General features: G+C 44.3%; 1 protein-coding gene across 5 annotated transcripts in view; it reads left to right on the top strand.

Moving 5' to 3' along the window:
- Positions 1–1,904: 1,904 nt before the first annotated feature.
- LOC117434043 (rho guanine nucleotide exchange factor 1) overlaps positions 1,905–12,911 on the top strand; it is a 37,808-nt gene continuing 26,801 nt past the window's right edge. For 4 of the 5 annotated variants that reach the window (XM_059011118.1, XM_059011119.1, XM_059011121.1 and 1 more), the window contains exons 1-5: positions 1,905–2,150; positions 10,633–10,708; positions 11,138–11,206; positions 11,627–11,740; positions 12,494–12,592. In XM_059011118.1, coding sequence (XP_058867101.1) covers positions 10,691–10,708; positions 11,138–11,206; positions 11,627–11,740; positions 12,494–12,592 — 300 coding nt within the window. In that variant the 5' untranslated portion in view covers positions 1,905–2,150; positions 10,633–10,690. The remainder of the gene's footprint in view (positions 2,151–10,632; positions 10,709–11,137; positions 11,207–11,626; positions 11,741–12,493; positions 12,593–12,911) is intronic. The other variant, XM_059011122.1, reaches the window with a different exon arrangement.

Genomic DNA, 12,911 nt, shown 5'->3' on the forward strand with positions numbered 1-12,911 from the left:
TTACACAGCATGCACGACAATACACTGCATTGAGGTTCTGGGTCTGTGGACAGTATTGTTTCAGTTATAGTGAAGAGAAGGTAGAAATTGAAATCTCAGGTCGGGAGAGAGGTAGCGTGCAAAACTAGGAATGCAAACAAGCTAGTTCATTTACAAGCTGACAGAACCACCCCTTCTCAAAGTGTATTGCTGTGGAATCCCCCTGGTAAAATCACAGCACAGTGTAGTAAAGCACAGAGAAGATAATGAACCAGCCCCCTTCTCAAAGCACAGTGAAGATAATGAACCAGCCCCCTTCTCAAAGCACAGTGAAGATAATGAACCAGCCCCCTTCTCAAAGCACAGTGAAGATAATGAACCAGCCCCCTTCTCAAAGCACAGTGAAGATAATGAACCAGCCCCCTTCTCAAAGCACAGAGAAGATAATGAACCAGCCCCCTTCTCAAAGCACAGTGAAGATAATGAACCAGCCCCCTTCTCAAAGCACAGAGAAGATAATGAACCAGCCCCCTTCTCAAAGCACAGTGAAGATAATGAACCAGCCCCCTTCTCAAAGCACAGTGAAGATAATGAACCAGCCCCCTTCTCAAAGCACAGTGAAGATAATGAACCAGCCCCCTCAAAGCACAGTGAAGATAATGAACCAGCCCCCTTCTCAAAGCACAGTGAAGATAATGAACCAGCCCCCTCAAAGCACAGTGAAGATAATGAACCAGCCCCTTCTCAAAGCACAGTGAAGATAATGAACCAGCCCCCCTTCTCAAAGCACAGTGAAGATAATGAACCAGCCCCTTCTCAAAGCACAGTGAAGATAATGAACCAGCCCCCTTCTCAAAGCACAGTGAAGATAATGAACCAGCCCCCTTTTCAAAGCACAGTGAAGATAATGAACCAGCCCACTTCTCAAAGCACAGTGAAGATAATGAACCAGCCCCCTTCTCAAAGCACAGTGAAGATAATGAACCAGCCCCCTTCTCAAAGCACAGTGAAGATAATGAACCAGCCCACTTCTCAAAGCACAGTGAAGATAATGAACCAGCCCCCTTCTCAAAGCACAGTGAAGATAATGAACCAGCCCCCTCAAAGCACAGTGAAGATAATGAACCAGCCCCCTTCTCAAAGCACAGTGAAGATAATGAACCAGCCCCCTTCTCAAAGCACAGTGAAGATAATGAACCAGCCCCCTTCTCAAAGCACAGTGAAGATAATGAACCAGCCCCCTTCTCAAAGCACAGAGAAGATAATGAACCAGCCCCCTTCTCAAAGCACAGTGAAGATAATGAACCAGCCCCCTTCTCAAAGCACAGTGAAGATAATGAATTATTTATTATGTATTCTATGTAGCTTTTTTTAAAAGATATACTTTGTCAGTCGGTCTGTTCTTAGCCGTCACTCGTTCAAGTTTTGGAGGACGGAGAGGGGAACCCCTAAAAATGCAACAGTGCAGGATAGGCTAGACATGAACAATTCATTGAGTAGAACAGAGTTTCGATGATATTGTGCCATTAATACAGTCCTTAATATCACAGTCAAGCATGGCCGTGGAGGCGGTGAGAGATTGACAACAGAATCCACGGAACATTGTATTTTATAACTGTAAAGAATATATTCCACTGGGAAGAAAAATGATGGGGAAATTGGGACATTAAGGATCGACAAGTCCTGTATATTTAGACTTAATTACCACAGAGCATGCATCACAAAACACAGTAATTAAGTACATAAACGATACAAGGAGAGGCAACTCCATCTATAATTAAAATAAATATTTTGTGTTGTGTTTTATGACCAGTAGTTGGTAGTATGGAGCCACATCAGTGATTGAACCAGCCACCCGTTCATTACAGAGGGAGACGGAACTCAAACAAGGTGACACACAGACACACAATCCGGAACTTGACTTTTTCTGAGAAAGAGGCCGGAAGAGAGAGAGAGAGAGAGAGGGAGAGAGGGAGAGAGAAACTCTAAACTTGAAACTTGTGGAAAGTGCATAGATTTTAAAAATCGAGGGAGTTAGTTTTTAAAAATCGAGGAGACGTTACATTCTTTTATCGGCCCGCGTTCGGGGATCTTTTAGTGTTTTTAGTTGAACAGAAAATGAGGCTTTTTGAAGCACGGGTTCGGATTTAAACAGGAAACCAGCCGCGCTGGTAAGTACCATTCAGTTTTTTCTTTTTGGAAGAAATGCAGTCAGACAGTAACCGACAGTTTCCACAACGGGGAACCCCGTTATCATCATCATCATTATTATTATTATTATTATTATTATTATTATTATTATTATTATTATTAGCGGTATGATTACTACTGCATTGCAAATACCGGTTGCATCTGTGCACACATACTGTATATAAATATACTGCTATTTATTTATTTATTTATTTATTTATTCATTTTAAACAGCACTTCGTATAATATAAGTGGATTTTAAAGTAGATCGTTTTTCTCGTCTTTTTAAATCTATATATATATAAATCAATGATTTATTTATTTATTTATTACGGCAAATATTCAAGTTCGCGCAGAATAATAATAATAATAATAATAATAATAATAATAATAATAATTCTTATTAATAATAGTGAAGTCGGGTTTGATTACGGGACCCTTTTCCACGTATTTGCCCCGACGTGGGTATTAGATATTAAATAGTGTTGTAATTTGGTAGATTTGGGTAGGTTTTGAATACATCTGCACCGCTTGAAAAGGTATTTTTTCGAGATTAGGCAGCTCTGGTGTGTTTTGAAGTGCAGTACAGCCTCCTGTCAAACGAGAGAGACTGTTATCTGAGAACAACACACGACACTTAAAATAATGAAGTCTCTGAGCAGCACATTCCTCTGCAAGCAATCGCACCACAAGCGGCTACGCAATAGGATACTTTCTAAATCAATATTTATTTACTGTTCTCTATATATATATATAATATATCTATAATCTCCTTTGTTTTGGCTACACACGGCGTGACCTGTTTTCAGGGCAGTGTTCTGGTTTTCGGAGCAGTGACATTTCAAGCCGGCTCTGAAGCTCGCCATGTAGAAAATGGAGCTTTCTTTATCGTCACGGTGAGGAGGGGAAAACAAACCACCAAAAACTGGATCATTTTTAAAGCTTGTATATCGAGGCGTCATCAAAGCACGCTGAAGGGCTGTGTTTGCAGAATTGAAGAGCCGCGTTAAGACATGAACTTTTTCTTGCGGTTAACGAGATTACTAAATCATCCGAACCATATAGTTAAAAAGAAAAATCAAATAAACTGTAGTTGTCAGCTTCAAAAAATGTCCTGAAATGAGGCCAGCGTCACCGCACGCGTTACAGTGACGCGCTACATTCTAGCCGACTAGCCTTTAGCTCGTCACACTGTATCCCGTGGAGACAAAAACATGCTTCTAAATTGTGACGTCAGGCTTTCGTCATATCAATATAACTATAACTATATCGACCTTTTTTTTTAAATCGACTTCACCTAAACAGGACAGGCGTGTCAAATAGATCCATTAAGTTATGACAGTGTGATTCGACAGTGACCTGCCATAGCGATGTCAATGGGGCCGACACACAGAACTAATACTATATAGTATTATTTCTGCCTGTCGGTCCCATTGATATATATAAAAAATATAAAATTATTATTATTATTATTATTATTATTATTATTATTATTATTATTATTATTATTATTATTTATTTCTTAGCAGATGCCCTTATCCAGGGCGACTTACAATTGTTACAAGATATCACATTATTTTTACATACAATTACCCATTTATACAGTTGGGTTTTTACTGGAGCAATCTAGGTAAAGTTCCTTGCTCAAGGGTACAGCAGCAGTGTCCCCCACCTGGGATTGAACCCACGACCCTCCGGTCAAGAGTCCCGAGCCCTAACCACTACTCCACACTGCTGCCCTGTAATATATATAAATTCATACATGATCAGTGAAATGCAGTTTTATATATATATATATATAACCAGAGATGAGGTAGAAATCAGACTCGTATTGCAAAGCAGTTTCACGCACTCCTGGTTTCACTGCCAGGTTGAAACTCGTTCTCTCGTAGCTAGTCTGGTGTTATTGGTTGTGTGTTCAGCAGTGTGGTTATCGGCTCCGTATGTATTGAATCTTCCTTCTAGCGCATGGCTGTCACTCCTCGCCACTAGACCAGCAGTACAGCACAGCGCTGTGCTAAATTATTATTATTATTATTATTATTTATTTCTTAGCAGACGCCCTTATCCAGGGCGACTTACAATCGCAAGCAAATACAAATACATTCAAGTGTTACAATATAAGTCATACAATAAGAACAAGAAATACAATAATTCTCAAGTGTGACAAACCACAATTCAATAATACAGCAGATAATAGTGAAAGTTACATCAGGATATGATTAAGTAGTGATAGTTACATCAGGATATGATTAAGTACAAAATACTACAGATTAAACACTTGGGAGATTACAATATTCTGAGGTACAGGATTAAATGCAGTAAAATAGGGGGCAGATAAGAGCAAAATAAAGCATATTTAAATGAAGGGTGATAGTGTCCCAGGATACAACAGAGGAGTTCTACAGGTGCTGTTTGAAGAGGTGAGTCTTAAGGAGGCGCCGGAATGTGGTCAGGGACTGGGCAGTCCTGACATCTGTAGGAAGGTCGTTCCACCACTGCGGAGCAAGGGTGGAGAAGGAGCGGGCTCGGGAGGCAGGGGAGCGTAGCGGAGGTAGAGCCAGTCTTCTAGTGCAGGCGGAGCGGAGAGGTCGAGTGGGGGTGTAGGGAGAGATGAGGGTCTGGAGGTAGCTGGGTGCAGTCTGATCAAGGCATCTGTAGGCTAGTACAAGAGTCTTGAACTGGATGCGAGCGGTGATCGGGAGCCAGTGGAGCGAGCGGAGTAGTGGAGTAGCGTGGGCGAAGCGAGGTAGAGAGAACACCAGGCGAGCAGCAGAGTTCTGGATGAGCTGGAGCGGACGGGTGGCGGACGCAGGGAGGCCAGCCAGGAGGGAGTTGCAGTAGTCTAGGCGGGAGAGTACCAGGGCCTGGACCAGGAGCTGGGTAGCATAGTTGGTGAGGAAGGGTCGGATTCTTCGGATGTTGCTCAGGAAGAATCTGCAAGTGCGTGCCAGAGTGGAGATGTGCTGGGAATAAGAGAGGCAGGGGTCCAGGGTGACTCCAAGGTTTTTAGCTGAGGAAGAGGGAGAGAGTGTGGTAGATTCCAGAGGAACAGAGATAGAGAGATCAGAGGAGGGGGAGGAGGAGGGAAAGAAAAGGAGGTCAGATTTAGAGAGGTTGAGTTTGAGGTGATGCGAGTGCATCCAGGAGGAAATAGCAGACAGACAGGTAGAGATACGGGAGGAGATGGTGGAGTCAGAGGTGGGGAAGGAGAGGAAAATCTGAGCATCATCAGCATAGAAATGGTATGAGAAACCATAGGATGCGATGAGGGGGCCCAGGGAGCGGGTGTAGAGAGAGAACAGGAGAGGACCCAAGACTGACCCTTGGGGGACTCCAGTCAAGAGAGGGTGAGGTGTGGAGGTTGCTCCACGCCAGGTTACCTGGTAAGTGCGGTTGGAGAGGTAGGAGGAGAACCAGGCCAGAGCAGTGCCAGAGATCCCCAGGTCAGCAAGAGATGATAGTAGAATAGAGTGATCAACAGTGTCAAAGGCAGCAGAGAGGTCGAGGAGAATTAGGACAGAGGAGAGAGAGGCAGCTCGGGCACACTTAAGTGAGTTGGTGACAGAAATATAACTGATCAGTCAACACTATGAGGTGGAGAAGAGGGTCCATGCCTTTTTTGGCCTATATATATATATATATATATAGGGATGTAAATAAGACTCCCGATGCACAGCAGTGTGATCCAGTCCTGGTTTCACTAGGAGTTTCATAATAAGACACACCTGAGCTTGTTAGCTAGACACACTGGGGGCTGATCAAGCTGGTAGTAAAACCTGGAATGGATCACACTGCTGTGCAATAGGAGTCTGATTTCCCTCCCTGTCGATCTCTGTATTATATTGAAGCCTTTTGCGATATTGTTTTGTAATTTGTTTGATTACATGATGTTAAATAAAGGTCTAAATTATGTTCATATCTAGAATTATTTTTCGTTTTTTAAATTGCGTCAGTCCTAAAATTCTGCAAAACTTTTGGCCAGAGCTGTAGATGTGTATCTGTGATGTGTGTGTGTGTGTGTCTCGTTCCTGCTCTGTAACCTTGACGATGAGCTCAGGACGACTTCCAGCCTGCAAATTACAGCCCATAATACTGTTAGTATGCAGGGCAGGGCAGTTCCTAGCACAGTTTCACTGTGTGTGTGTATATATTTATATATATATATACAGGCGGACCCACAGAAATCTTTCACATGTGAACCGCTGAACCACACCACCATCCCTCTAATGCAGACTCTGCTTCAGCACGCTGGAAAGCGTTTCAGCCAATCAGAGCTCTGCGTCTGTGTTCTTTCCTGAGTTTCACCGCCCCTGTGCTGTGCTGAGAGAGCTGCAGTCGAATTGCATCACCGTTTCCCTTTCTAAAGACGGACAGACGCAGCGCGAGGCCGAGCAGCAGCTACAGCGACAGCCAGCAATACGAGACTCAAATCAGCCAGACTCACGCTAGGGGAAAGACTAGCTCACGAGTCTGTGATTCCATTTCTAGATTACTCTCTCTGTCACTGCAATGCATCATTACTCACCCCCTAAGCATGGCAGGTACACATCCACGTGACAAACCATAAAACATCGATAATAATAATAAAATAAGGAATAAACTCTCGTGCAGATAAATGGAGACCGAAGCTAGAGTATCCGTGTCACCAGAAACCAGAGATTCAATTCTAGGCTTTTTTATTGCACCCCTTTAGCGTGCTTTGTTAAAATCAGTTGTAGCTGTTTACTGTAGCTTGAAAAAGCAGCACATGAGGTCGGTTTGTCTTCCTTTGATTCTGTTTCAAATGCTTCTGATTTGCCGCTTTGGTTCTGTGAAGCCCGTTTTGCACTTTGATGTGTGCTGTGTCGCGTTAAACGCCTCTCTGTGCTTCCTGCTGTACTGTAGTGTTTCCGGGCTGCTGTCTAAAAAGACGCTTGGAGGTGAAGCTAGAAGAAACCGAGTCAAGCGCTCGGATGTTTCTGTGTCCTCTAGAGCACAGTGTTTACAGAACGCAGGGTTTGTGCTGGGAAGGTTAAAGTTATTGTATGCTAATGTGCAGAGAGCTCACAGCACTGCTGAAATGAGGAACAGATATAGAGGACGTTGATTACTGCCCTCATCGTGTCAGCCAGGCTTTCAAACCCAGCGCCTCGCCTTCTAATAACCTCAGAGTCCTGATCGCTGTTAGCACTGTCGCACTCAGAGCAGCGCTAACTCAAAGGGGTCTTTTCTTTTGGGAATTAATTTCCTAACGTCCTGTTCGCTCCGGAGATGTGATCCCCGGCCTCCTTTTTAGAAGAGGCTGGGATTTAGTGGGAGTCGCTTTTTCCACATACTGTAAATCTGCCATCTTAATCTGCTTTACAGGGATTGACATCAGACTCCTATTGCACAGCAGTGTGGTCCATTCTAGGTTTTACTACCAGCTTGATCAGCCCCCAGTGTGTCTAGCTAACAAGCTCAGGTGTGTCTGATTAAACTCTGGGCTAGTGTTAATAAAGCTAATAAGAGGTGAGAGAATGGATTTTAAAGATGGTCAGCGCACCTTTAAAGGGAGGGGCCGGTGATCCTGTTAATAAAGCTAATAAGAGGTGAGAGAATGGGTTTTAAAGATGGTCAGCGCTCCTTTAAAGGGAGGGGGGCAGTGATCATGTTAATAAAGCTAATAAGAGGTGAGAGAATGGGTTTTAAAGATGGTCAGCGCTCCTTTAAAGGGAGGGGCCAGTGATCATGTTAATAAAGCTAATAAGAGGTGAGAGAATGGATTTTAAAGATGGTCAGTGCTCCTTTAAAGGGAGATCCAGTGATCATGTTAATAAAGCTAATAAGAGGTGAGAGAATGGATTTTAAAGATGGTCAGCGCTCCTTTAAAGGGAGGGTCCAGTGATCCTGTTAATAAAGCTAATAAGAGGTGAGAGAATGGATTTTAAAGATGGTCAGTGCTCCTTTAAAGGGAGGGGCCAGTGATCCTGTTAATAAAGCTAATAAGAGGCAAGAGAATGGATTTTAAAGATGGTCAGCACTCCTTTAAAGGGAGGGACCAGTGATGATGAAGGTAGAGTTAGTAAGCATTGATGGAGTGGATTGAAACCGTCTGAATCATGTTTGAAGTTGCTGCGTTTCTGAATGAAGGAGCCCAGTGTTTTCCAGCGCTTTCCTCTCTGGAACAAGGTCTGTATTCAGGAGCGAACCTTGTGGCTTTTCTAAAAAAACAGACAACTTTTTTTCCACACCTCCACCTAAAAGAAAAATGCATGAGTAATAGTCTCTCTCCCTCTCTCTCTCCCTCCCTCCCTCTCTCTCTCTCTCTCTCTCTCTCTCTCTCTCTCTCTCTCTCTCTCTCTCTCTCTCCCTCCCTCCCTCCTCTGTCTGCTCTGTTGTAGAATCTTCTTATCATGTTTGTGATCGCCCTGCGTGCTTCTCGCAGTGACTCAGAAATTCTGTGTTTTTTTTTTTTTTTTTTTTGGTAAGTCTGTGTTGCTTTGAGTTCTGGTTGTCCTGCTACTGACCTAACACAGGGATAGAAATCAGACTCCCGCTGATCCAGTCCTGGTTTCACTCGGAGTTTGATAATCAGACACACCTGAGCTTGTTAGCTAGACACACTGGGGGCTGATCAAGCTGGTAGTAAAACCTGGAATGGATCACACTGCTGTGCAATAGGAGTCTGCCCTCTTTGTATAGAAGTGTTTACCAGGTACCTGTGTGTGTGGGTCTGTTAAATGCAAAAGCAGTGAGTCTTATTCCCATCCCTGAGGTATTTGATGATGATTATTATTATTATTATTATTATTATTATTATTATTTAGCAGTGCTGGGATGTTTGTCCGTGTTTTAGATATTTGTTGGTTTGCACAAGGTAATAGAAGCCATTAAATGTAACACGTTTGCATCTTCTCAATAGCCTCACAAAGCAGGCGAAGGCGCCCTGTGATTTGTTATTAGCATGACTTCCTGAAGCGCTGCAGGGCGTGTGTAGCTGTTGAAGAGAACTGAGCAACCAGCAGTCATGTTTGAGTTTAATGAACTTTATACTTGGTTCACAAACAAAAATACAAATGTGGAACAGGTACATTTTTTAGATTATTAATAGAAAAAAAACTGTTTTAGTCCACGGAGCAGAAAACAGGCTGACAACAAAAGCAGAAACTGCGATTACTTCAGTTTATTTTTGAAACCGTGTTGCGTCCACAACCTCATCATCCTGTTTCTGTTTTGTTGATGAAATCGCACACACGTGACCGAGCCCTTCCGATTTCTTTCAGGGATGTCATTTCTGACGACGCTAGCACATCGCGTTTGTTTTTTTTAGGTGAAGCAGTTATGACCTTGCTGGTTTAGAAACTCTGGCGAGGTGGTGCAGAGTGTCACATGGTGAGTCAGTGGCTGAGCCGGGGTTTGAACCTCCTGGTTTCAAGCCCCTTTCTTTAACTAAGTGGAGGTTCTTGAGAGAAGGATAGTGCTGATAGTGTGGTCAGCAGGTTTGTTAGGGTGTATTTATAGCTGTGGTCTGACGCTGTGTGTATTTCTGTCTCCTGCCCTGCCCTGCCCTGCCCTGCCCTGCCCTGCCTGGACAATATCTAGGCGTAGCGAAATCTCTCAACACTGAACACACAGGAGATACTGGCTGTGAGTCCGAACCAACAGCTAGCAGATTATAATTACAATGCAAAACCAGGAGTGGATCAAACTGCCCTCCAATGGGAGTCTTATTTGTGTGGCAAGAATTCTGCTTTGCCATCGTGTTTTAAAATGAAAGAATAATTCAGTAGTTGTTTAAATTTGGAAAGATTGTTCGAATATGAAAACTTAACAAAAAATAAATAAGAAATGAAACCAGAAACCTGCCATCCAAATTTTATCGATGATTCCTCAGTACAGTAAATATTCGAGGCTGGAAAACGGTCAGTATTAATATTGCTGCCTGTGTTGAACTTGGGGTCCTTTGCAGCCAGGCTGCCCTCTGTCTGCCTGTATTGAGCTGTGGTTTACGTCTCCTCGTGGGGTCCTCGCTAGACAGGCTGCCCTCTTGTTGCCTGAGCGGTGGCGCAGCGCCCAGCCTGACAGGAAATGGGCGTACTTCCTGAGGAAACAATTTAGAAGTCTTATACTGACCTTCTGATGACCTTGAGAGCGAGCGAGCGAGAGAGAGAGAGGGCGGCACGGTTGAAACATGACTTTTCATAATAATATTTAGTCGATAAGCAGCAGTGTGGAGTAGTGGTTAGGGCTCTGGATTCTTGACCAGAGGGTCATGGGTTCAATCCCCGGTGGGGACACTGCTGCTGTACCCTTGAGCAAGGTACTTTACCTAGATTGCTCCAGTAAAAACCCAACTGTATAAATGGGTAATTGTATGTAAAAATAATGTGATATCTTGTAACCATTGTAAGTCGCCCTGGATAAGGGCGTCTGCTAAGAAATAAATAATAATAATAATGATAATAATAATAATTGACCTTCTTGCTATTGGTGTTTTAGGAACAGTGATTGACAGCGAGAGACCCCGCCCCCTCCCCTCACCCCCTCCCTTAGCAACATGGACAGTGAAGATGAGGTATGTACCAACTGGAGAGAAGGGGTGGGGGGGGAAGGTGCGGGAGATTCAGTCAAGGGCAGGACAGGGGAAGGTGTGGGTTGGGAAGGTACCATTCTGGTAGTTTTGAGCCACATTTGGTGTATTATGGGAAAGAGTTCTGGGGAGGGAGGGAGTGGTGTAGGTTTGGAAGATTCCATTAGGTAATTGAATGGGGGGGGGGGCAATTAAACGGAAAGTTTGAAATTATTATTGTGTGTTTATTTAGCAGAAGCCTTTATCCAAGGCGACTTACAGAGACTAAGTCTGTGACATGGTGTGCCTCAAACACAGGAAATGGGTTTGGGGCATACCATGTCACAGTTAATAGAAGGGAGGGCGTGGGTGGTAGATTGCATTGTGGATAAACTAACTGTGTGTGTGTGTGTGTGTGTGTGTGTGTGCTTTTAGGCTCGCGCCAATCCAGCAATGAACATCATTGGAGCTGAAGATGAATACTTTGAGAATGACATCGACCCGGTGAGGAGGGGCAGGGGGGTGATGGGAAGGTCTTACTGTCTGCGAAGTGGCATGTTCTGTAATAAACTCTGCTCGGGTCTCTGATCTCCTCTCCCCTGATCTCTGATCTCTCCTCTCTCCACTCTCCTCTCTCCTCTCTTCTCCTCTCCTCTCCTCTCCTCTCCTCTCCTCTCATTTCATCTCTCCTCTCCTCTCCTCTCCCCTCTCCTCTCCCCTGATCTCTCCTCTCCTCTCCTCTCTCCTCCCTCCTCCTCTCCTTTCCTCTCTCCTCCTCTCCTCTCCTCTCTCTCCTCCTCACCTCTCTCCTCCTCACCTTTCTCCTCCTCTCCTCCCTCTCTCTCTCCTCTCCTCTCCTCTCCTCTCTCCTCTTCTCCCCTTCTCTCCTCTCCTCTGATCTCTCGTGTTTGTTGGGATCCCCAGTCAGTGGATGACCAGTGCAGTCACTTCCAGAGCATCGAGCTGCTGAAGGAGAGACCCACACATCTACTGGTGTTCCTGCAGCACGTCATCCTGCAGTTCGACTGCGCGCCGCTGGTGAGTGGGGAGGGGGAGGGGGAGGCACTCACACATCTACTGGTAACCAGTTAAACCCCCATCCAGACCCTGAAGTCGATCATTCTCTCATTGATTGGACTCCCCTGATCTCAGTCTTTAACACAGACAAGACCGTCAGAAAAAAATTCTGACCTCAGTTTTCTTAAGCTGTTTATTTCTGTGATTTGCCGTTAATCACTGGAGCTGCAGTACTGCTGTTCTACCACTGCACAAAAGTGGCAGGAAAGAGCCGTTCCAAAAATAGACTGACTATGACCTAATAATGGACCACAGGAGTCCATTAAACTAGCGCAGCTGTTTAATAGAGTTTGACTCAGCCCTCGTTGCAGTGCCTCAGACAGCCACTGAGGGCTGTGTGGCAGCACCGAGCACCTTCAGAATCGGAAATCTGCAGTACTGCAGTTGGCCACTGTGTGTCGCCACTGTGTCAAACTGCAGGTCAAAATATACAGCAGGTTAGCCCCAGTGTTTGGCTTGAGGAAAAGATTCATGCAACACCTGCCGATTTTTTTACTTTTAAATACTCTTATTCAGAATTTCCTTGAAGAAGAATAGGCACAGTCCGAAATGTTTTGTAGCATCCCCCTATAGAATGAACTCATTTTGCTTCATGATGTCGATTGAAACCCGCTGGAACGATGTCAGACAGTGTGGGGGAGGTGGGGGTGGGGGGTGGGGGGTGGGGGGGGGTCACACAGCCCATGTTAAGCCGTCTCTTGTCTCCTCTCTCAGCTCTGCTACCTCCACGCAGATCTCTTTAGGAATCTCAGCAACAAGGAAGCCAGGAAACACTTTGTGGATTTCTACCATAACTTCCTCGACAAGGGAGCCGTGAGTAACACGCCCATATCATCATTATTATTATTATTATTATTATTATTATTATTATTATTATTATTAGTCTTGCATTGTAACCCTGAACTGTCCTGTAAAGCCTGTAAGTCGCCTGGATAAAGGATCTGCCAAATAAATACATAATATTATTTATTTTTCAGACTCCTTTTATCCAGGCGTTGCAGGGCAGTACAGGGTTGCAATGCAAGATTCATATTTAAATACAGTGCCGTGCGAATACTACTGTCAAAATACAATATGAACTAGGATGCAACCAGTTAGAGCGAGTTATATCTACAGTGACGGATTAGCAGTG

The sequence above is a fragment of the Acipenser ruthenus genome, chromosome 41 (genome assembly GCF_902713425.1).
Source record: "Acipenser ruthenus chromosome 41, fAciRut3.2 maternal haplotype, whole genome shotgun sequence".
NCBI classification, from domain to species: domain Eukaryota; kingdom Metazoa; phylum Chordata; class Actinopteri; order Acipenseriformes; family Acipenseridae; genus Acipenser; species Acipenser ruthenus.